This window comes from Theobroma cacao, chromosome 2 (genome assembly GCF_000208745.1).
Source record: "Theobroma cacao cultivar B97-61/B2 chromosome 2, Criollo_cocoa_genome_V2, whole genome shotgun sequence".
NCBI classification, from domain to species: Eukaryota; Viridiplantae; Streptophyta; class Magnoliopsida; order Malvales; family Malvaceae; genus Theobroma; species Theobroma cacao.
The window spans coordinates 38,530,664-38,552,855 of NC_030851.1; the positions used below are offsets into that span (position 1 = coordinate 38,530,664).

The 22,192-nt window shown below is 33.5% G+C and overlaps 1 protein-coding gene across 2 annotated transcripts; it reads left to right on the top strand.

Annotated features, from left to right (window-relative positions):
• LOC18610107 (importin-9) lies at positions 499-21,462 on the top strand. Of its 2 annotated transcripts, XM_007045593.2 has the most exons (33): positions 499-858; positions 2,457-2,518; positions 2,939-3,031; positions 4,970-5,141; positions 5,710-5,825; positions 6,645-6,731; positions 6,833-6,949; positions 7,024-7,087; positions 7,189-7,331; positions 8,003-8,050; positions 8,139-8,207; positions 9,980-10,055; positions 11,056-11,186; positions 12,357-12,416; positions 12,543-12,597; positions 12,692-12,756; positions 12,843-12,904; positions 12,985-13,108; positions 13,186-13,243; positions 13,357-13,469; positions 14,758-14,835; positions 14,932-14,994; positions 15,131-15,226; positions 15,319-15,428; positions 16,388-16,577; positions 17,075-17,189; positions 19,218-19,330; positions 19,417-19,494; positions 20,297-20,362; positions 20,580-20,711; positions 20,810-20,866; positions 20,952-21,032; positions 21,162-21,462. In XM_007045593.2, the coding sequence occupies exons 1-33, from the start codon at positions 732-734 to the stop codon at positions 21,210-21,212; spliced, it is 3,072 nt and encodes a 1,023-aa protein (XP_007045655.2). In that variant the 5' UTR covers positions 499-731; the 3' UTR covers positions 21,213-21,462. The 2 variants fall into 2 exon arrangements, with proteins under 2 accessions (XP_007045655.2, XP_007045657.2); XM_007045595.2 differs by lacking the exon at positions 6,645-6,731.

Here is a 22,192-nt window from a genome sequence, read left to right on the forward strand (position 1 = left end):
GACTTTGGTAAATGTACTAATCAATGTGAGTGATTGTATTATTTAAGCAATAAAACTAGTTGTACATATATAAATAATTTATATTTGATGCACTATGCACCATTGGTGAATTAAATGTTATCACATAATTAATGAATAAATTTACAAATTAATAATCTTAAAAAATAATCTTGATGGTTAAGATAATGTATAAATGCTATATATTGACTATGGATTAAACATAAATCAATTCATTTATTGTTCATTTATACAGTGGGAACTGTGTAAGACCGATTATTATTGTCTTATAATGTAAAGACAACATGAAAAGTAATTATTTCAAGTAAATTAAACAAATGCTAGTGTTAATGGACACTATATGGGTTTGGGCACGGTTGGACCAAAGCCGAAACAAGTATTAATGGGCTCAGACAGCAAACAAAAAGAATTAGCGAGTTTTTTTTTTAAAGGAAATTGAAAAAGCAAAACCCTAAAAAATTGCTGCGAGAGAGCACTAAACTGGGTAAAATTTCAATTTTGCCACTAAGCGCACCTGAGACTGATTTTATTAATCGAAACAAAATTCCACGAACTTGAAACAAGATCCACTTGTTCTGTCTCTCTCTCTTATTTCTTTCTGTTGTTTTCTTTTTGAGCGGGAAACAAAAACGCAGAGCTGTACGGAAGTAACAGGAAAGCATCATCGGGAAAGTGAAAAGGTAGGGTTTTCCTTCTCCATTTTGAGTTGAGGGATGGCGAATGTGACAGTCGATGAAGATCAACAATGGCTACTGAATTGCTTGTCTGCAACTCTGGACCCTAACCAAGAGGTCCGTTCTTTCGCCGAAGCGTCCCTTAATCAGGCCTCTCTTCAACCAGGTTTTTCTTTTTCTTTTTCTTTTTATCTCGCTCTTGACTGTTGTGATCGTAATTTAAAGCTTACTGATCGTAGCTAGTTGGTTTAATGTACATGTTTGGGATTTGTTTGATTGGTGTTTTTACTACTACTTGTTTTAGGAGAGAAAAAGAAAAGCATTCAGATAAAAAGCAAAGGATTATAAATAAAATATGTTACAGATAACGAAATGCCTGATATTATTTATATATTGATAATTATTTTTCATAATCGGTGTTAGATTTTGATTATTTGTTCATTTTTGATTAATTATTACCTTGCTTTTTACCTTTCACTTTTGCTTTGATAGTGAAATTTTATGAAGCAAAAAGTAAATTTTAGTAAAAGAATCGTTGAAATAGGTTCTTAATTTAGTCAGGCCCATTGGAAAATAAACGTTACACAATATATATATATATATATATATAATTGTAATTTTTAACATAATTCATAATATCACAATAAAAACATTCTAGATGAATAGAAATTGACCATTCCTAACGGAACTAATTTAAAACTAGAACCTTTGCTTGCATTTTAATTAATGAGCTTTATTTATGAGCCATAAACTTGCTTGTTTGCGAGATTTATTTGCAAATATGAATGAGTTGGGTAGCTTTAAGCTTAAAGCTCAGCTGGTTTATAAACAAGCTGAATTTTTAAACTCGAGGTTTGTGTTTTTATCTAAATGTATAATTGAAAAGGAGGTAGAGAAAATGGTGTAGTCACTCAAAGGATTATAGCTTTCCGTGAAGAAATAGATCTTGAAAGAGAAATTTCTTAAAAATAAATGAAGTAACCTCCTTTGCTTTCATGCTCAAGAAATTAAATATAGAGTGGTAGCTGTTTTCTATAAAGCCTCTAGTTCATATATGTAAGAAAACATCCTTGTAAAAATGAAATAATGAAGTTGAGTGAGGGGAAGAATGACAAGTGTTTTTGCATACTGGTTTTAGAATGGGAGAAAAAATAGCTGAATATTTGAGAGCTGGAAAAAAAGAGAATTGTTTATAACATGTGACTTTGAAACCAAGTGTTTTGCAATCCTGCTTCTTAATGACAGTGCAAGAGCTTGCTTTATTTAAATATTTCTATTTCCGCTCCTCATAATAACAGTTAATGAGTAGATTTATACATGCATGTGTATTTCTCTCTCTCTCTCTCCATATCTATGCACCTGTGTGTGTGTGTGTGTGTGTATAATGTGATATTACTCTCTGTGTTACTCTTGGTTTTTAAGAAATCAAGTGTTACCTAGCAGCTTTGATTTCTTCTTAATTATTAATTTTCTTTAAGATATTATTTGTTGAGAGATCAAATCATTCTTTTGTATGTTAATGAAAGTAAAATCTCATATAATTAAGGACCAAATGGGCATATTTTGAGGAGGTTGAAATAAGAAAAAAATTTCCTCGACTGCCTGGTATTAGTGTGTTTTAGTGCCACTGGTTAGTAGTTGGGAGGCTCATAGAGATCAAAATCATTTGGAGCATAAAATCCCGTTTAATTTCCTTTTTAGATATTGTCTCATTTGATTTGTATTTTGTAGTGATTATTGATCACATCTTGTCTTGTCCTGAAGGCTTTGGCAGGGGATTATCAAAGGTTGCTGCAAACAGAGATCTTCCATTTGGACTGCGTCAGATATCCTTTTTTGAAAGCTGATTCACTTAAGTCGTTCGTTCGATTACCTGTTATATTATTTGTTAAAGAATTTCAATGCTAAGCCCATTTAATTTGTGTTGGTTGATTCTTACATCACACCCTATCACTCAGAGAAGAATATCTGTCAAATGTTTCTTCAGTTTCATGAAAATTATTATTCTTTTTCCTATTTTATTTGATGAAGAGAAACCCTACAATGCATATTATATTTATCAACAGCTTATTTCCTTCATACTATTAGAAGAAGAGAGAAAAAAAAGGTGTTGTGTTGTTTCGTTTTCTCTTTTTGATTATTTAAAAAAATTGCAGGAGTCACACTTGCATGTTCATCACTGAATTGTCTGGTATTTTATATATAATGTGAGGTTTTTGGTCCTGTAAAGCTTTAACATCTTGTACCTAGCTGCTGTACTTTTGAAGCATTTCATAAAAAAACACTGGCATGAGGGTGATGAATCATTTGAACATCCTGCTGTTTCAAGTGATGAGAAGGTACCTTATGAAATTGGACACTAGAAAAAATTCACTTTTATTTCTTCCTCCCATAAACCTTTTCTTCTCTTTGCATATTTAAAATGCATATGGTCTATTTTGTTGTAGCTCTGTATTTGTTGCATACTTTAATGTTGGATCCCTTATGTTTTTGTTTGTGTTTTAGGCCTCATTTGGTTGGTGAAGAATAATTCTTGATGAAAATTTATTGTGAAAAATTTCCTAAAAAATAACCCGTGTGCGTGTGTGTGTGTTTTAGACCTATTTTGTTGCGAATTTAAAAAGAATATGATCATATTTGTTGTAGCTGTATATTTGTGCGTACTCTAGGATTTTGTTAGTGTTTTTAGGCCTCATTTGGTTGATGTAAAATAACTTTTTAAAGATTTTTTTTTTGTAGTGAACAATTGTCTCAAAAATAACCTACACGTAACTTATATGTATGTGCGTATACATGTGTGAGCACTTGTCTTTCTAGTTAGATAAAAATATTTGTGCTTTTTGGTTAGTGGATAAATCTAATTGGATAACTTCATCTAAGGAAAATCATTTCCAAAGTTCTATTTTAAATTCTTTATTTTACTTCACTGACAAAATCATTTTGTTTTAATGAGTTTTCTTCGTGCACACCAAACAATGAAAATTATCTTCCAGGTAATCATTTTTTGTCAACCAAACAGAGATAGCTTTCTTTGAGCTTATATAATTTTAATAATCAATTTATGTATACGTTGGCTTCTGAGTTTTACTGGTTGTTTGATAAGAAGTTTGCATTATATTTCTTGCTATAGATTGTATTTGTTGGTTTTTGGCCCATATTTAAAATATATATACATCTATGTCGAATAACAAAATTAGCTACAAAACTTTAACTAAGGCATTCTTGATAATTAGATAAGCTGATAAAGTATTGAGAATTAAACTTTTCAATGATTTGATCTTTTAGTTTGCCTTTAAAATTTTGGTACCACTTAATAATACAGTATTTTAAGTGAAAAAGTGTTGAGAATGTTAAGTAATGACCTACTTAATGCATTCAATCAAGATTTTTCTGAGTCAATTACCCTCTATATTAATTAAAATTTCTTTTATCCCATGCCATTATCTTACTGTTATTTGATTACAAAATATCTACAAAATCTCATATATAAAAATAAATATATTTTAAAATTTCTCTTATTTTTAATATATATTGTAAAACCCAATTAAAATCTGTTGACTTTCATTTTAAGCAGATGTCAAATATTTTTGGATTTAAACTGCAAATTCAAAGTTTTGAGGTTTTCTTTTCCTTTTGTGTGTGTGTGTAAACAACACCTAATTTTGGCATTTTGGCAAACAGTGTGATGAAATCAGCAAATCATGTTGCTTGAAAACAAAAAAACTAGTTGTTGAAATACATGCTTGTCCTGTGAATCTTGGGAAGATTGTGCTTGGATAAAATAGTTTGGGCTTGGAGGCATCCCACTGCTTCTTTCTATTCAATCATGTGTTGGAGCTTTTACATTTGTTGGCTTTCAATTCTTTCTCATCATATACTTATGTAACTTGCTATTATATTAGCCTCAATGCCTTCTTGTGTAGTTTCATAATATGCCATTGCATTTTTATTTTGTTGCACTTCTACTTCTAGTGAACTATAATAACTTGACTGAAACATATAATGATGTTTTTGACTGTTTAGTTATCCTTACATAGTTAATGATAAGTATTAAAAAATTGTTTCTTTTCCTTTTGTGGCTGTTGAGCAGCTCTAGATGTATATATAACTTTTTGCTTTCTTTCTCTATATTAATTTTTATTTTAAATTTTGAGATGAAACTTATGGATTGGTTTTCCACCTTTAGTTATTGCTAGTTGTAAGAAATTCTGTAAATATCTTGTATTTAATATACCATGTTGACCTCTATATTAAATCCATCATGATTATACTCTCAGGCAGTTATCCGCGGACTTCTTTTATCAACTTTGGATGACTCTAATCGAAAACTTTGCACAGCAATTAGTATGGCTATAGCATCTATTGCGGTTTATGACTGGCCAGAGAGCTGGCCAGACTTGTTGCCATTCCTCCTGAAGCTGATTGGTGATCAAAGTGATATGAATGGAGGTAAGAAATCATGCATTCATGCTCTGATTAATCCTGTGACTTGTTGTTTCATAATCTTTAACATTTTCTTTCGTGGTTCATTGGTGTAATAGTCATCTCGGGTGGCTTACTTTAGATGCTTTATCTTATAATATATTTTTCATATCTAACCCTTTTCCATAAAGTTATGTATGTTTTCTGATCCAATTATCTATTATTTGTTCTTCTATAATTAATTCTGTCAATCTTCCATGACAGTCACTTTGTGGCTGGAAATATTTTTTTTCTTCTATTTGTCTTGGTCCTTCCTTTAATCGTATTTGAGCTTATTCTTTCTTAGCCTATCATCATGCCTTGATACATACTTCTTTATTTCTCATGATTATGTGCATTGTTAAAGCATTGAATGATGTAAATTTCCTCTATTATTAAAGCATTGAATATGTACATTATGCTTCTTTATTTTCACTTGCTTTTAAGCTTTTTCGCAATGTAAATTTTCTCTTTTAAATTCAAAAATTGGTTATTTATGATGTCAGCTTTTTAAAAGTTTGGATTCATTTGATTAAAGCATTCCCAAACTTTGTAGTGCATGGTGCTCTTAGGTGCTTGGCACTTCTTGCTGGGGATTTGGATGACACAATGATTCCAACATTAATACCTTTTCTCTTCCCTTGCTTGTATACCATTGTATCATCTTCTCAGGTCAGTTTTCTTTTGCTTTCATTGCATTAATAATGGCTTTAGAGTAGGTCTATCCTTGTTGTGGGGTTTTTTATTTAATTACATATAATTTTGAGTTTTATTTTCTGGAGATGAGGATTTTGGAAGTGTGGGATTAGTGGAGTTGTCTTCTTAGGTGCTCATCTGTGCCTGTACATGATGCACTTGTTACCATATAGAGTGAGCAGTTTATCTTATTTACTGGAGATGAGAATTTTGGGAAGTGTGGAATTAGTGTAATTGTCTGTGCATGTGCTTATTTGTGTATGTACATGATGCGCTTGTTATGGTATAGAGTGAGCATGGGAGTGGGGGCAGGGTTGAAGCTGTCTAGAGAGTGCTTTACCTGTTCAAGTGTAACCACAAATTTAACATTTTTCAAGCATGTACTTATATCATATTACCAAAATTAGTAGTCATATTAACAAATCCCTGCTTTCAGTGGTTGAATGTCATTCTGGTTACCTAAAAATGTAAGTTAAAGTTATTCTGAAAGAAAAATTCTCATTGTATATGGTGGATTTTTCTTAAAGCTTTTAAGCTGAATTTCATCTTATTTTCCAGGTCATGAATGGACCCTTGTACATTTATTATTTAATGCATAGGCCATTAGCATTTGGCATAGATGTATTTTGTCCTTCTTAATTGCCAAATCTTAGTACATGATTCTTCTTATTAAACTCTTCTAAAAAATTTTGAATTCTTGGTAAAGATATAGGCATTCTTCAATTTCATTTATTGTGAACTTCAGAAAATAAAAGGTGGAAACACCTTACATTGTGATAAGACTTGCTTGTGCAGATCTATAACAAATATTTGAGAAGTAAAGCCCTTTCTATAGTTTATGCTTGCATTTCCATGTTGGGGGATATGAGGGGTGTATATCAGGTACTCCCATACATCCTATTTTTATTGTGCTGGATCTTGAAATGTGGTTGGTTTAATGTTGTCACATTACTAATTAACAGAACTAAGATATTTATGTTCAGGCAGAAACGAGTGCATTGATGGAACCAATGCTTAAACCATGGATAGATCAGTTCTCTTTTATCTTGGAACATCCTGTACAACCTGAAGATCCTGATGATTGGGGCATCAGAATGGAGGTTGGTATTATTCTTTAATCTCTATCTGTTGCCATATTTTGTACCCTTTGCTCATGACTCAAATTTCCCCCCAGGTTTTCAAGTGCTTGAATCAGTTTGTTCAGAATTTCCATAGCTTCACTGAGAGTGAATTTATGGGTAAGTTGGTCATATCTCTTTATATGTTCTTTTAGCATATTTTCTGAGTTTTATTTTGATTTTTAGTACTAATGGTGCCTCCCTGAGAGCATTTTTTACAGTTATTGTGGGGCCACTGTGGCAGACATTTATATCATCTTTGAGAGTATATACCCGATCAGCAATTGAAGGTACAGAGGATCCTTATGAGGGTAGATATGACTCTGATGGTGCAGAGAAAAGCCTTGATTCCTTTGTTATTCAGGTAATTCAAATTTACTGGTCACGATCTATTTGTTTATTTTATAAGTACTATAATGCAGATAGAGTTGGATCCTGATCTTTCTTAATTGATTTTATGTCTCCAAGAGTAGGGCCTGATAGTTTAAATTGTTTACATGTGATGCATTCAACTTTTTCAGACTTTTATTGATAAACCTTAGAAGTGTTTAGTATATTAAAAAGTTAAGATAAGTTAGATACAAGTGTCTCCTTTTAGTATGGATTGATTTTTTTTCTTGTTTTAAGATAACTATCTTTAAATATATAGGGGTTTTGCGTGAGGGCAAGCTTGAAGAGGCAGGGAGTGTTAAACAGGTTTTAGATTCATCTGGCATAAGTTTGTCCTCAATTTGGCTTAGTTGGACATTGAAAGCGTGTCTTTACGTGTGCACATGTGCACATGTGTGAACATGTACAGCTAGAAATACAAATTAGATGTCAATGGGAAGGTAGATGGCTGTGATAAAAAGCTGCAGTGAATGTTTTAAACTTAATTATTGATTTTGTTTGAAGAAAGTGGTAACAAGCTTCTTGTTGTGTCATAGTTTAGGATACACCAAAACCTGTGGTTTTTCGTCAAGTGCACAAGTATCAGTTGGTTCTAGTTTAACTGATCTTTCCTCCATTTTTTTGTGTTTGATTCTGATCTTGCAGTTGTTTGAGTTTCTATTGACCATTGTGGGTAGCAAAAAATTGGTAAAGGTGAAGTTAGAAGACTCTCTGTCCTCTTTAGTTACTATTTCTTTTTTATAGTTATTTGGTATAATTTTTATAAAATTTGATCATGTAGGTTGTTGAGACTAATATTGCAGACTTGGTATATTACACTATTGGTTTTCTGCAAGTGACAGAACAACAGGTAATTATTCATTCATTCAGGTGTCAGAATGGACTTTGACTTCATCTTATTCTGCTGCCATCTTGACAACATAAGGGCTTTATTTATCTTTAACTGAATCCAACCTCCTTTATTTCAGTAACATTTTACCTTTTTTTTTTTTTAACATTTAGGGTGTTTACTTTGCCGTTCTTCTTACCTTTGAAACTAAAGAAGCTGGAGTTTTTCCTGTAGCATTTTGGTCATGATGTTAGTAGTGCTGTTCTAGTTGTTTCCATTTTCAGTCATGACCATGTCTATTCAGTCTCATTTCTTCTATCCTTTAAGAAGTCCTTGACTGAGGTTGTTATTCAAATCCAATCTACACATGTTCCTGATCTGCACTACATCCCTATTTTACTACTACTATAGTCTCTTGCTCTTTGAGAAACTAGCCAAGATGCCTGCCTACCCAATCATTGAGTATTGGTAAAATGAAATACGCTTATGTGGTTATTTTCTTCCAAAAAACGATTCAAATTACTTGCCTGATACTATTGCTGATGTAAGCTGATTACTCACCAGTCATTGACTTTATGCCATTGAGTGGAATTCAGCACGCCCGTGCATATTTAAATAACTGTACACTAGCTTATCACTTGCAGAAGGGAATTGTATTGATCAAAACATTGTATGAGACCTTCACATTTATCATTTATCTAGTTCACTATCCTAATATGCTTGAGTTTCGTCTATGTAGTTCCTGGAGGAAAATAATTGATTCCTAGAAATAGTTGAATCTCTTCATTCTTTCAATCTTTTACTTCACTCTGATCTGGGGTTCTTAGAACAAAATATGAGGCTTACAGCATAGAAAGTACTATTCTAATGTTTGATACTTCAATATTCTTAGGATCTAACATATTTCTTCTGCTTGTTTTGTTCGTTGAATGTGCCAAAAATTCATGTGGTTTCTGTTGAGTAAATTGTCATGAATAAAATGACTATAAAGATAAGAATGAATTTGTTAAAGGAGTCTTCCTTTAAAAATGACAGATGTGGGCTTCTGCAATTTCACTGTTATATTTTATACTTTTGCCATGTAAGCAGTACATAATTGCATTTAACTGCAGAGGACTTGGTTAAAGAGCTTCGTTCTTGTTTCCTCTTCACTTAACATTACTTTTATGTTGAGGAAATTGAATTTTTAGAGAGATTATCATTGGACTACATATCTATGGCTTGGACTGGAACTTCATATTTGCTCTCCTTGACTCAAAATTAAAATGATGCAGGATTTCCATGGGTTGGCATTTTCAGTATTGGTTGTTAAACTGAGTGTTGGCATTGGAAAAATTGTCTGATTGAGTGATCCATCTTTACACTTGTTGGGTTCTGTGGTTGTCAAAAACTACTGATGCTATTATGATAAGCTAATTGTTCATAGAGACCAGCTGTGTATTTTAAATATATAAAATAATCCCAAAATTATATCAATGAACAGAAGTCACAGGTAGATTGTCTTACTGGGCTATGTGGTGTAGGGACAAAATCAAGTGTTCTGTGTGATGTTGGCTCACAATGTTCTAGGCTTTGTATTATTGCAAATGATGATGGTCTGCGCTATGTGGTGTTTAAGAGTTTCTTGACCTAGACATGCATTTTTGATCTGCCTGTTTTCTCACTTATGCAGTGGGAAACTTTCAATCTTTTGGATGCTCCAATTATCATAACCCTTATTTTCCTTTAATTTTAAGGTTTTTAAGGTTTCATTTTCTACCCTTCCCCCTTTCTTATGTTTGAATCCTTTCTAGGTCCATACATGGTCGATGGATGCTAATCAATTTGTAGCTGATGAGGATGATGCCACTTATAGCTGCCGTGTTTCTGGTAAGTAGCTCATACACTGAAAATGTGTTATTGAATATTTTTATCAATACCCAGATTACACGGGGTGGATTTACTAGTTTACACTAGTTAACATTAATGTTCTTCAATTATGCTACCTAGATGACACTTCTGTAAGTTTGACACTGATTAATGATTGGTAGGAAGCTTAGGTTTGTGTAGTTAACGATTAGATTAATGACTAATTTTACGCACAAACTTATGTCATGTTTTGAAAACCTCCTCTCCTGGACTACCGGTGTGTCTTCTCTTCCTGTCACTTCATTTATTAATTTTGTTACAATGTTCAGTAGTTAGTGTAATCTAGTGCTTAATCTTTTTCTGAGATGTATGGCTGGAAAAGTTTCTTTATTAATGAAAAGAATCATTCTTATATTTTTTACTCTGTGTGGAATATGAAATGTGACCTTGAGACTGACAAAATGATCTCCATCAAAAGATAGAGCAGAGGTCAAATCCCATTATTCTAATTGAAGATGAACTATAAACAAATGATTTTCTCTCAAATTGTTTTGCATGATTAAGGAGGAAAAAAAGCCTATGGTCACAAATAACGTAACTTAGATTTCGTGTCTGCATGCATCTTGATGAAGCTTGAAAGATTTATGGCTTCTTAGGTGGATATGTACTGCACCAAGTAATATAATTTTATTTTAGTCACAGGGGGAATACACAGTCTATTGAAACCAGGGTAGTTTCCTGAAGGAGGTGCAATTACCAAATTAATTGTCAATAGGCAGCAATCTGTACTTTTATAACTTCATTCTGCATCTATCTTCATCTTTTCTCTTCTGTTCCCCCTGTTCACCCCATCTTCAACCCAATGGTCTTTGTCTCTGACAAATCTCCGCCTGCATTTTCCTGGTGTGGCATTGAAGACGTGGAATCTGTTCCTGTGTTTGATAGCATATCTCTTACTTTTCAAGATTTCCTTGAATTTTTTTTTAAATTAATTTCCTATATATATGTACACTTTCTCCAGGTTCACTTTTACTAGAGGAGGTGGCAACATGTTTTGGGAGAGAAGGAATTGATGCTATTCTAAAAGCTGTGAGGAAACAGTTCAGTGAGTCTCAACAAGAAAAAGCTGGTGGTTCTGTAGTTTGGTGGAGGGTAAGTAGAAACTTCTTTTGTGGCTTGCCAATTATGAAAGATTTATCTTTTAGGCTCTAAAATTTTTTCATTGGTACATTGTCCTCTCAACTTTTGCTTTAAGTGTATGCATAACTTGGCTTTTGTGTGTAAGAGTAAAACAACAGTCTTTTAAGGTAATGTTTTAAACTTGTTTTGATGAGCTTTTATTTTGTGGCCTTAACAACATGAAAGGAAAATTCTTGTATCAATATGGACTGGTTGCTTAAAGCAGGGAAAGTGCTACCCTCAGAATTGAAAACTAAAAATAGAGTAAACATTTTTTTCTTTTTCCTCAAGACTTATCCCCTTACAGAAAATAACAAGAAGCAAATTCAACAGGTGTGCCTGGTGATCACACCTTTAGTTTGGAAACTACCCATTTAGTTGTCCTGTTTGGCTACCTCGAAGTATTTATCGGGTTGCGTCAGCCTTAAATTTCCATTGTATTTCCAATATTATGCTTGAACCAGATTTCCACTCTCTGCAATTATCTCCCATGCAATGTTGCATGTTACTTTTACTCATCTGGGTGAGACGGACAAGTGGTTGACATGGTTGCAACTGCATGATTGCACAAAATCATGTTAAAATTAGTGGGGCCTTGAGATCTTAATTCTAATAAAAGTATTTTGATATGTGGATAACATATGTGATACTGAGTCCATTGAAATTTATCTGTTAGGATTCAAGAGTTTTTATGACGGTTCCGCATCAATTCATCAGGATAAAAGTCATAATTTAGTTCCCTAAATTGAAGGGTAGCAATATATATGGTATGCATGGTATTTAATTTTTTCCCATAAGACATATGCTTCATATGTCAGTAGGAGCATTCACATGGAGATAGGACAAATGAAGATGGTATTAATATCAGTTTGATTTTCACCTTTTCTTCCCCTATGTAATTGTAGAAGTCTTTCTAAAAGTTGGATGGAGTCGAATACATGCTTTTGTGTCCTTGCAATTAATTTTCCTTTTCTTCTTTAATGCTTTATAATCATATTGGCAGATCCTGTTTGTCATTTGTTATCCAGTAGTTTCTAAAATCATTTTAATGGAATTTTCTTTCTTTCTTTCTTCTTCTTCTTTTTTTTTTTTTTTTTTTTTAAATTGTCCTCATGACTCATTCTGGCATGGTAAATTTTTTAGATAAGGGAGGCTACTTTGTTCGCTTTATCTTCTTTGTCAGAGCAATTGCTTGAGGCGGAGGTTTGTTCTCTCCATGAAAATATTCTTTTATGAGTGGTCACCTTTTCCTTTGGCGTTGGGTATTATGTCAAATGAATTTTCTTTCTAGGTTTCAACTTCAATGTTGTATTGAATTTATGGTAGCAGGTTCCTGGCTTAGGAAACCTTTTAGAGCAAATGATCACTGAAGATATGGGAATTGGTATTCATTTGGTTTTTGTTTCTATTGTGTTCCATAGTTGTATTATATTGTTAATTTAGTGGACGCATCTTGACATTGCCATTTTGTTTTGCAGGGGTGCATGAATATCCCTTTCTTTATGCTCGTATGTTTGTATCAGTTGCTAGGTTTTCGTCCATGGTAATGATGTCATCTCCCTTTTTTTGAGATCATCTTATGGGTTATGTCATTTCAAAAGATCTAATTCAATAGATAATGTTGTTCAGATCAGCTGCGGAATTCTTGAACACTTTCTCCATGCTGCTATAAGGACAATTGGCATAAATGTGTATGTGTACCTATCCCATTTTGATATCTGACCACAGGTAATTGATAGGGTAATCTTATGGTGAGTGTTTTTATTGACAGCCCTCCAGCTGTGAAAGTAGGTGCCTGTAGAGCACTTTCACAGCTACTTAATGAAGCAAACAAGAGTGTTATCCAGCCTCAAATAATGGGTTTATTGTCATCACTGACTGATCTTCTTCATCAGGTAATGTGTGATTGCATGATTCTTGAAAGCAGTTGTTGAAGTCACATCTAATGGTTGTCTTATGACTCTGATTTCAGGCTTCTGATGAAACATTACATCTGGTACTTGAAACACTACAAGCTGCAATTAGAGCTGGTGGGTTTAGATACGGTTGATATTACGCATGAATTACTTCTCGTGTCCCCTTTATAATAAGGTGTTTTCTTTTACATTTCTACAATTTCATATTTTATTTTTGCTTACCTTAGGTCATGAATCATCAGCATCTGCAGAGCCTATTATCTCTCCTATAATTCTCAATATGTGGGCGTTGCATGTTTCGGATCCTTTCGTTAGTATTGATGCAATTGAGGTTCTGGAGGTAATAATGTAAATTTCGTTAGTGGTTTACAATAAGTAGAAACTCATTGTCTAGTATTTTTGAATATCACGTTTTCCTTTCAATTTTTCTACAATATGCTGTGTTTCTATTCCTCAGATGGTTATTAAGTTTAGATGTGTTAGGCTAAGACATTGATTCTTGATATGCCAAATTGCTCCTGGTGATATATCCTCTGAATTAGTTATACTTAACAGAATGAAAATTTTCACTTACCTTATGATTGTTGGATTTAGGAAGCAAATCCAAACCACAATCAAGTGTAAGGAGAATTAAGTGACTCAAGTGAGAGATAACAATAGAGATCAAAACTCAGTCAAATGGCTGGTCTTTTGGTTTCTAAAGCCAGGGAGTAGAGAGATTCTTTCTTGGATGTTATTGCCAATAAAATTGAACCACATTAAACAAGAGTACTTTATATTACAGCATAAAGTACAAACCTTAATAGGAATAAGTCTAGCTTTTAAAATAGTTCTAGTACCAACTGACCAAAATAACTGAAGAGAAGAACGAAAAAGGACATGAAAACCCATAACATAAAATATGCCTTAGTAATGTGAATGGTAGCAGTAGTGTCGTCATACAGTGCCTCACAGCATCATGCTACAGTACTGTGCATAATAACTAATTTGTTTGTTTGTTATTTTGCTCTTGCATTGTGACCGCAAAGATTTTTGTAATTCACATTTTTGCAGTTTGATGGTGAATTTTTTTGGTGACCATTGTGATTAAATGCTTTTTAATTAATTTATTTTTTCTTAACATGATAACTTTGAGTTATGAGAGACCTGATATGCATGGTGTCCGTCGTCTTTCATTTTTTTCTAAATTTTGATTACACCCAGTAACTGGAACTTTTGCAGTATTCTGTCATGCCTACAAAGAAGAAGTTATAACACAACATTTTGCATTGAGTGGAAGACTCATATATGATGGTGATTGAAAGTTTAATATCTTGTTTCAAATGCTAGTGATAGCCTGAATTGCTGCCTAATTTCTGGCACAAACAGTTTGTGGAAAGATATCTCTGTACATAATTTAACCTTGATCCCTTAATAATTTTACTTGCTTTTTTTTTTATGTATCTTTTTGGAATCACGTATGGGATTGAATTATGGACTGCAGCCTTTTGATGTTCTTTTCATTAAACATCTTAGATTGATGGTTTTTCTTTTTAACATTTTACCCAGGCATTTGTCTTAATTATTTTATATGTTTCTTTAATATTTCTTGGGCTGTAAATTTTCTTCACTGGTATTTCTGTTTTCAGGCAATAAAAGATGCTCCCGGTTGTATTCGTCCATTGGCTTCTCGAATTTTACCATATCTTGGCCCAATATTGAACAAAGTATGACCTCTCAAGTTACTTTAAATTATTGCATTCTAGTAGTGATGGAGATTTTAATGGTTTGTTTTTAATACATTTTTTGATGGCAAATTTCAGCCCCAACAGCAACCTGATGGACTAGTGGCTGGGTCATTGGATCTGTTAACCATGCTATTGAAGGCAAGTGATACTTGGCAGGAAGAATATCATATATTTTCTTTTTTTTTTTGTTGAGTTAAGAATTTGTTTTCTTTAAACAACATTATAATTTTATTACATTGTTTTGCTAATTACAGTTTGTGATAGCGTTGTACAGAATGCTCCTACTGATGTGGTAAAAGCGGCATATGATGTTTGTTTTGATGCTATTATCCGGATTGTTCTTCAAAGTGATGATCATAGTGAAATGCAGGTATAACTTTTTGCTGAATGTTTCTTTTTCTTTAATGGTAATTGGCTATCTAAAATATGGACATAAGTGCTGCTTTATTCAATAATGATCAGAATGCAACAGAATGTTTGGCATCTTTTGTATCTGGTGGAAGACAAGAAGTTCTTGCTTGGGGCAGTGATTCCGGATTTACAATGCGAAATTTGCTTGATGCAGCTTCAAGGTCATTATTGTCTTGATTCTTTATCTCCCTCCCACCCCCCCCCCCCCCCCCCTTCCCTCTTACCTCTCTTCCTTTTTTAACCCCCTTTTCCCCATTCCAAACTCTATTTTGTCTTTGCTTATCTTTGGTGCTTGGCAGTTCGTCAGTTTCAAAATAGTTAATGGTTCTTTTAGAACTACCAAATAGAAAAATAAAGTTCTTTTACTTAGAATTGTTATCCATCTCCATACTTAAGGTTCTTTTATTAAGCTAATCAAATGCTTTAGGAATCAAACTAGGCTTATGGTACCGGGATTGTATATTCAATAATTGCCGATTGATTTGCATCTCAATGATAGTGTAATTGTTGCATATTCATAGTATAGTGCCAAGAAATATTTGAAAGTTTGTAGAAGCTTTAATGCACCAAAAAATGCTCCTCCGGAGGCTTTGGTGGTGTTGTTTGTATAGTCTACCAATTTTACATGCAAACAAATTTAGGAGAACTATTAAATACAATATACATTTGTTTAATATGGTTTGTAAAAGGTGCTCAATCTTTCTTAAGGAATAAATGAAGAATAATACTATACTGATCATAGTTACTTTGTATTCTTTTCACTTATTAGGTTATTGAAAGTTGTGGCAGTTTTTCTTTAAATCTCTTTGTCATCTTCATGATGAATGCTAATTCATTTAGCCTGTTGAGCTGTCAATTTCAATAGTATGGTTATGCTTATATGTAGATTGCACGGTGAGAGAACTTCTGCTTTGCCTGTGAAATGTTGTTAAATATATGTACTTTTGCATGAAGAAAGTGAAAAAGGGGTTTGGAGTGGTATTTCATGCAACGGTGGTGAGCTTGTGGATTCTTGCAGTGAATTCAAATTTCTGTCAATTAGTCATTAGTTAAACTCTACTAGTAAGTTTGTCTCATATCCATGTTTTTGGATGCTTATTTTGTGCAATCTCATTTGCAGGCTTCTTGACCCTGATCTGGAAAGCTCTGGATCTCTTTTTGTTGGCAGCTATATCCTGCAACTTATTTTGCATCTTCCCTCACAAATGGCACAGCACATTCGAGACTTGATTGTTGCTCTTGTTAGACGTATGCAGTCAGCTTCGATAGCAGGATTGAAAAGCTCATTGCTATTTATTTTTGCTAGATTGGTATCGTCTCCAATTTTTAACTTCATCTTGAATAAACTAAGCCTCTCTTGTCAACTTTTACATCTTCAACATAGTGAGATTTATCTTCTTCTGGATTATCAAGCTGAACAGTTGCAATTTTTTTCCTGTTAAAAAAGAATAGCAAGAAGCTGCTATTAAAATAGAATACTATTATGGCTTGTAACTTGTGATTTTTCATTAATATGGTCTTTTAAGTTATTATTTAATACAAGTTGAGGTGTTTAAAAAAGATATTGCATAAAAGAAGCATTAAGCTGAAAAAAAAAATTCCAGCTAATTTGGACTTTGTTTCCTAGTTTGATTTCTGGAACAGGATAGTAATCCCCCTTATAGTTCTTATAACTTTTAGTCTAATGTTGTGCTATCTTGGCTCTGTTTTCCTAATTCTTCCTTAGGGTTTATGGTTAGATGTCATTCTGCACTCATCATCTTTTTCATGGCTCAATTTTCTCACTGTTGCATCTCTTGTAATTCAGGTTCATATGAGTTCCCCAAATGTTGAACAATTTATCAATTTATTGATCACTATCCCAGCTGAAGGCTATCAAAATGCCTTTGTTTATGTAATGTCAGAGTGGACTAAACAACAAGGCAAGTTCCTGTGCACATTCTTAATTTAGCTAGGAAATGAAGTAATGTGAAGTGCCGATATGTTGAAAGGAAGGATAATGGTGAACTTCTTATATGAATCTCTGTTCGCATGCTCATCCTAATGCAAACAAATCAATGTATGTGTTATATTTTGTGGTAATTAGTTCATATGCATTGGACCTAGGCATGCTGTTGGCGGTCACGTAAAGTGTTTATAAGGTGTCTTAGGACTGGTTCTAATGTGATTCAACAAAACAAAAAATTAAAAAAATTGTACCATAAAAATAATACTAAATGCAAGTTCTCTCTCAAAATCTTAATTAGGCATGTGTAATTATGTGGAGCTTAGTTGGGGGCTTGAATAGATTGTCTTAGATGATATAGACTATTAATTTAATGTTTTTTTAAGTTATATGTTGCAGGATTTATTTATTTTCTTAACATTTAAGGATATTTTAGTAATTAATGACTTAGCTGGAATGGCCTAGGCAGTACTATTTTGGGCCTTATTTTGAACCTTCAACTGTTACTGATATAGCCTATGTCTAGGCATTGTTTGGTACTAAATCTATCTTTTATTTAGAGTCTAATTCTTAGTTGGACTAGGAATTTAGAGGGGACAATCTGTTAGGAGATATTTTACATCTGCAATATAGGGAGGTGTGAGCAATGATGTAGGGGTCAGAAAAGTCTTGCTTTTATTGAGAGACTGAAGGTTAGAAGTAATTCAATGTCATGGCCATTGAGATAATTGGATTGAGAACCAATAAGTTTAGCAGTCACAAATTTACTTTGACAACTCCAGCTGCTATAATGTTAGCTTTAGGACTGTGGGAAGTAATCCTAGCCTATGTTGCTTCAATCCTTCATTTTTAATGAAGTGCCCATGTCCAACACATATACAACGGGCGTGGATATGGAGGTTTAACCCTCCAAATACAAGGAAAAACTTAGATAAAGTTGGACATATGCATATTCAATACCCATGTCGGACACATACCTGTATCAGACACTCACCCCCTGAGTCTGGAGTAACACAGATCCTAGCTGTTGGTGTAAGCTGAGGAAGTCCAGGTATGAAGCCTGAAATCTTTATTTTCAGTTTTCTGATATGATTCTTTTATGCAACCAGCTGGAAACCAATCTTCTTAAACTCTAGAACAGCCATTTATATTATCTTAATCAAACTCACACAAAAACAAACTGTCAATATCCATGCTAACCCGCTTTTCAAAAAAAAAAAAAATGCATGCTAACCCTATGTACTTTTCAGAGCCCCGAGATAGCGCCAACTAATATCTCCTAATGTATATTGCCACAATCATAATGTCATACCAACTCTGTTAATATATATAATTATTAGAATAAATTCCTTTGTTTTCTCTAGCCCTAAAATTTAGCCTCCCCACCAATTTGCTTACTTTTAGCGCATGAATGCAGTGGGTTCCACGAGGCTTGTAAGTTTGTATTATCCTAAATCAGTTAAGTTTGGGGCTTGTAGCATTCTAATATTTTGGTTGGCCATCAATTGTCAATTGATTTAAATTTGATACCTACAAAATTTGACATGCCTTTAGACTAGACCTCATTGTCATTTGTTAATTCTACTCCATATAATTCCAATATCCCTACCCCTGTAACTAGTTTAGTGTTTCTTGAGTTTTATATTCAAGAAAGGCTTGCTACTTGATGCTAAATGGGTTTAAGTTAGATTCCATAATAACTAATATGTATGATCTATTACTGCATTGGATGCTTAACTTGCACATTTTTTTTCTTATACACAGTGTTCTATTGCAATGTTTCAGTAGGCTCTTGTATTCCTCTTACAGCCTTACTAGATTATTAAATCAACCTAACTGCATTTGTGCTGAACTAGATTGTCAATCATTTTCTCTTGTTAACTATTGGTGATGATGGATATATGTGACAAAAAAGAACTGTTCATTATCTTTGACCACATTACTCTATTTACAGATTAGTAAGCTTGCATTTGATATTTCTTTTCATATGTGCTTTGGAGTGCAGGGGAGATTCAGGGAGCATATCAAATCAAAGTTACTGCTAGTGCTTTGGCCCTACTGCTATCCACTAGGCATGCTGAATTAACAAATATTAATGTCCAAGGCCATCTAATTAAGGTTTGTGATATATCTTAAAGGCTTGAACATCATTTTCTCATGGATATGCTTACTGGTTAAATAATCCAAATCTTTTTAATGTGAAGTCTGTGGCAGGGATAACCACTCGTTCAAAAGCTAAATCTGCTCCGGATCAGTGGACTATGGTGCCACTTCCAGCAAAGGTAATTCTAGGTTATTGTGTTAATAAAGGTTGCCTTGAACTGAAGTTTGTGGTTAAGTGATCATACCCAGAGATTGTTTGCATCCGGCGGTCTGAAAATGGTTTGCTCATAAAATTGATTTAACTAATTCTAGGGTTTTTATCACCTACTAGATGAAGAAGTAAGAAATGTAGTGTTTGAGGTGCACATGAAGATGAAAAAGATGTAACTTGAATACAAAAACAATCTAAATGTGAGTCTATCAAAAATTGGAGAAAGAGATAATGGAGGCTATATCCTTATTTTGGTGTGATTTCTACTTGTTTTATTTGTATTTGTGTAAATTGTCAGGTGAGTTTTACTCAAGCATATCAGTGGGGAACAACTCAGCTAGTTGCTTTCTTTATGAGCATAGGTCCTAGAAGAAGCCCTCACAGCAATTTTCTTTTGATTTTCATTTTAATCTGGGTTGAGTTTGGCATTGCAATTGGATTGCAAAATTATGGTCTAAAATTGTGTTTTGGAAATCATTGAAAAATGTTGCTTTTCCACTTGAACCTTCGTTTGGATTAAAAATATTGAATTTTGTTGGCATTGTGGCTACAATTCAAACCACAGGCTTCCAAGCCTTTGGTAATATCAAACTTAGCTGTGGTATATACTATTGTGATTAGCCACTTTAAGGAAACCTTAATTCTTCTCTGCATTGTCCCTACAAATTGCTAACTTTTGTGTGTGCTATTTAGAAGCCAAAGATTATAATGCAATTCACTTGTTACCTTAAAAACTTGGCATGTCCAACTACTTCTGCTTATTGCTGCAGATATTGGCTGTACTGGCTGATGCATTGATTGAAATACAAGAACAAGTTTGGGATGCTAAGGATGAGGTAGTTTTTGCCCTTTTGTGCTATCTTTAATGTTCTGTTGAACTACTCAGAATTGCAGGCTTAGCCTAGCAGTTCAGCAACCTCTCTTTTGAGGGGAATATTTGCAGGGTCCCCTGCAATTGCCAGGGTTTAATTTCCAATTTAAATAGTCCTTCCCCAAATAATGATAGTAATCACTGAGGGTGGATGTTTGGGCTTTGAACCATTTGTTTTGCAGGATAGTGACTGGGAAGAAATTCATGAAGGAGATATGGAAGCTGACAAAGATTTGTTATATTCAGCTGCTGCCACACCATTTGGCAGGTCTGCAAATGAACATCTTGAAGCAATGGCAAAAGCATATAATGAGGTTTGGTTGAATAGAAATAACAATGAATTCTCGGGTCTTTTTGAAGTTTCTTTTTATTCAGCGTTACTAATGGATCTTATTTGATCATGAATTTGAAGGATCAAGAAGATGACTATGAAGATGACATGCTAAGTGTTTCAGATCCGCTTAATGAGGTGATTTTTATTGTCCTAAATTTACTTACATGCACAACATTTTAAAATGTTATATAATGCCAAACTCTAGCGTTCAATCTTGCAGATTAACTTGGCAAATTATCTTATGGACTTCATTTTAAAGTTCTCTCAAAGTGACCAACAACTATTTGATTATCTTTGTCAGGTTAGGTCTCTGTCAAGCATTTAAAACTACTACTTGTGAAGTAGGATATTAATATTTGCATAATCTCCTTAGGACAATAACTTAATGAATGCAAATTCTTTTCCTTTTTCATTTATCTTTAAATTGCAGAGTCTGACACGGGCGCAGCAGAATGCTATTAAGATTGTCTTAAATCGGTGAGGTGTTTATTGAAGGCATCAAGCGCAGGTCTTACTCTCTTTAATTTAATTGATCAAAGATTTGCTTCTTTCCATAGTTGCCATTTGAGTGTGAAAAGTCCATCAGTTGAGCTTTAAATCTGAGGTTGATCTCCTTTTGGTTCTAAATGCTATACGAAATGAGAAAGTGAAATCAGTTTTGGTTTTCCGTTATGGAAACTGGATTGATTGCTTTGTGTTAAGAAGTGGGATCTCCAACTCCGAGTTTGCTATTTCTTTTTTTCCGCCAAATCTTAATTTTAATGTGAGTTCGTTTATTTATATATATGGTGTTCCATGTCTGCCTTTTCTCTCGTCAAGATGTTTTAAGACACACCCCCGTAGCCATAGCGTCATAAGAGGATAGGCTTGGACTCGGCAGGTGGAGGCTGTAATATCAGGCGAATTGGTCGTGCAATTGGCAGTCAAGCTTTTAGCTGATTTATAGCTAAACCAGAGAGCTGGTGTATAGAGATGCCCGTAGTCATCCTGGGAAAGAATTTTAAGCTAACGAGAGTTGACAAATAAAAGCTATATATCACTAGAAAATTAATATTGTTTCAAAGCCTAATGGAAAAGAATTTGCGAAACTTGGCGTAGAAATGGCCACAAAATCAGCATTTGTTGATCACATGTGGTAGCATACTAAACGGGGGACGTAGTATTGAAGATGAGCGACACTTACACCATATTTCTACCCAAGAACACTCTGTACGAAGCCTGGATTAGGTTTTAATTTTATGCTCAATATTGGTTACGAGTCTGACAGCCTGCTTGGTGTGCTTTTTTTTTTTATAGTTTAAAAGTTATTATGAAATAAGAAATATAATAATTTTTTTGATATATAAAGTGTTCGTCAAAATAATTTATATATGTTTTAATTTTAGTTAAAATTATCATAAAGAGTATTTATTAAATAATTTTTTATTTATTACGAATTTTTTTATTTATAATAAAAGAGTT

What these genes read in the sequence shown, in the direction of transcription:
- LOC18610107 (XM_007045593.2), top strand. Translation starts at nt 732, where the DNA reads ATGGCGAATGTGACAGTCGATGAAGATCAACAATGGCTACTGAATTGC. An exon ending in TGCAAGTGACAGAACAACAG is followed by an intron (nt 8,208 to 9,979) that starts GTAATTATTCAT and finishes AATCCTTTCTAG; the next exon opens with GTCCATACATGGTCGATGGA. An exon ending in AGCAATTGCTTGAGGCGGAG is followed by an intron (nt 12,417 to 12,542) that starts GTTTGTTCTCTC and finishes TTATGGTAGCAG; the next exon opens with GTTCCTGGCTTAGGAAACCT.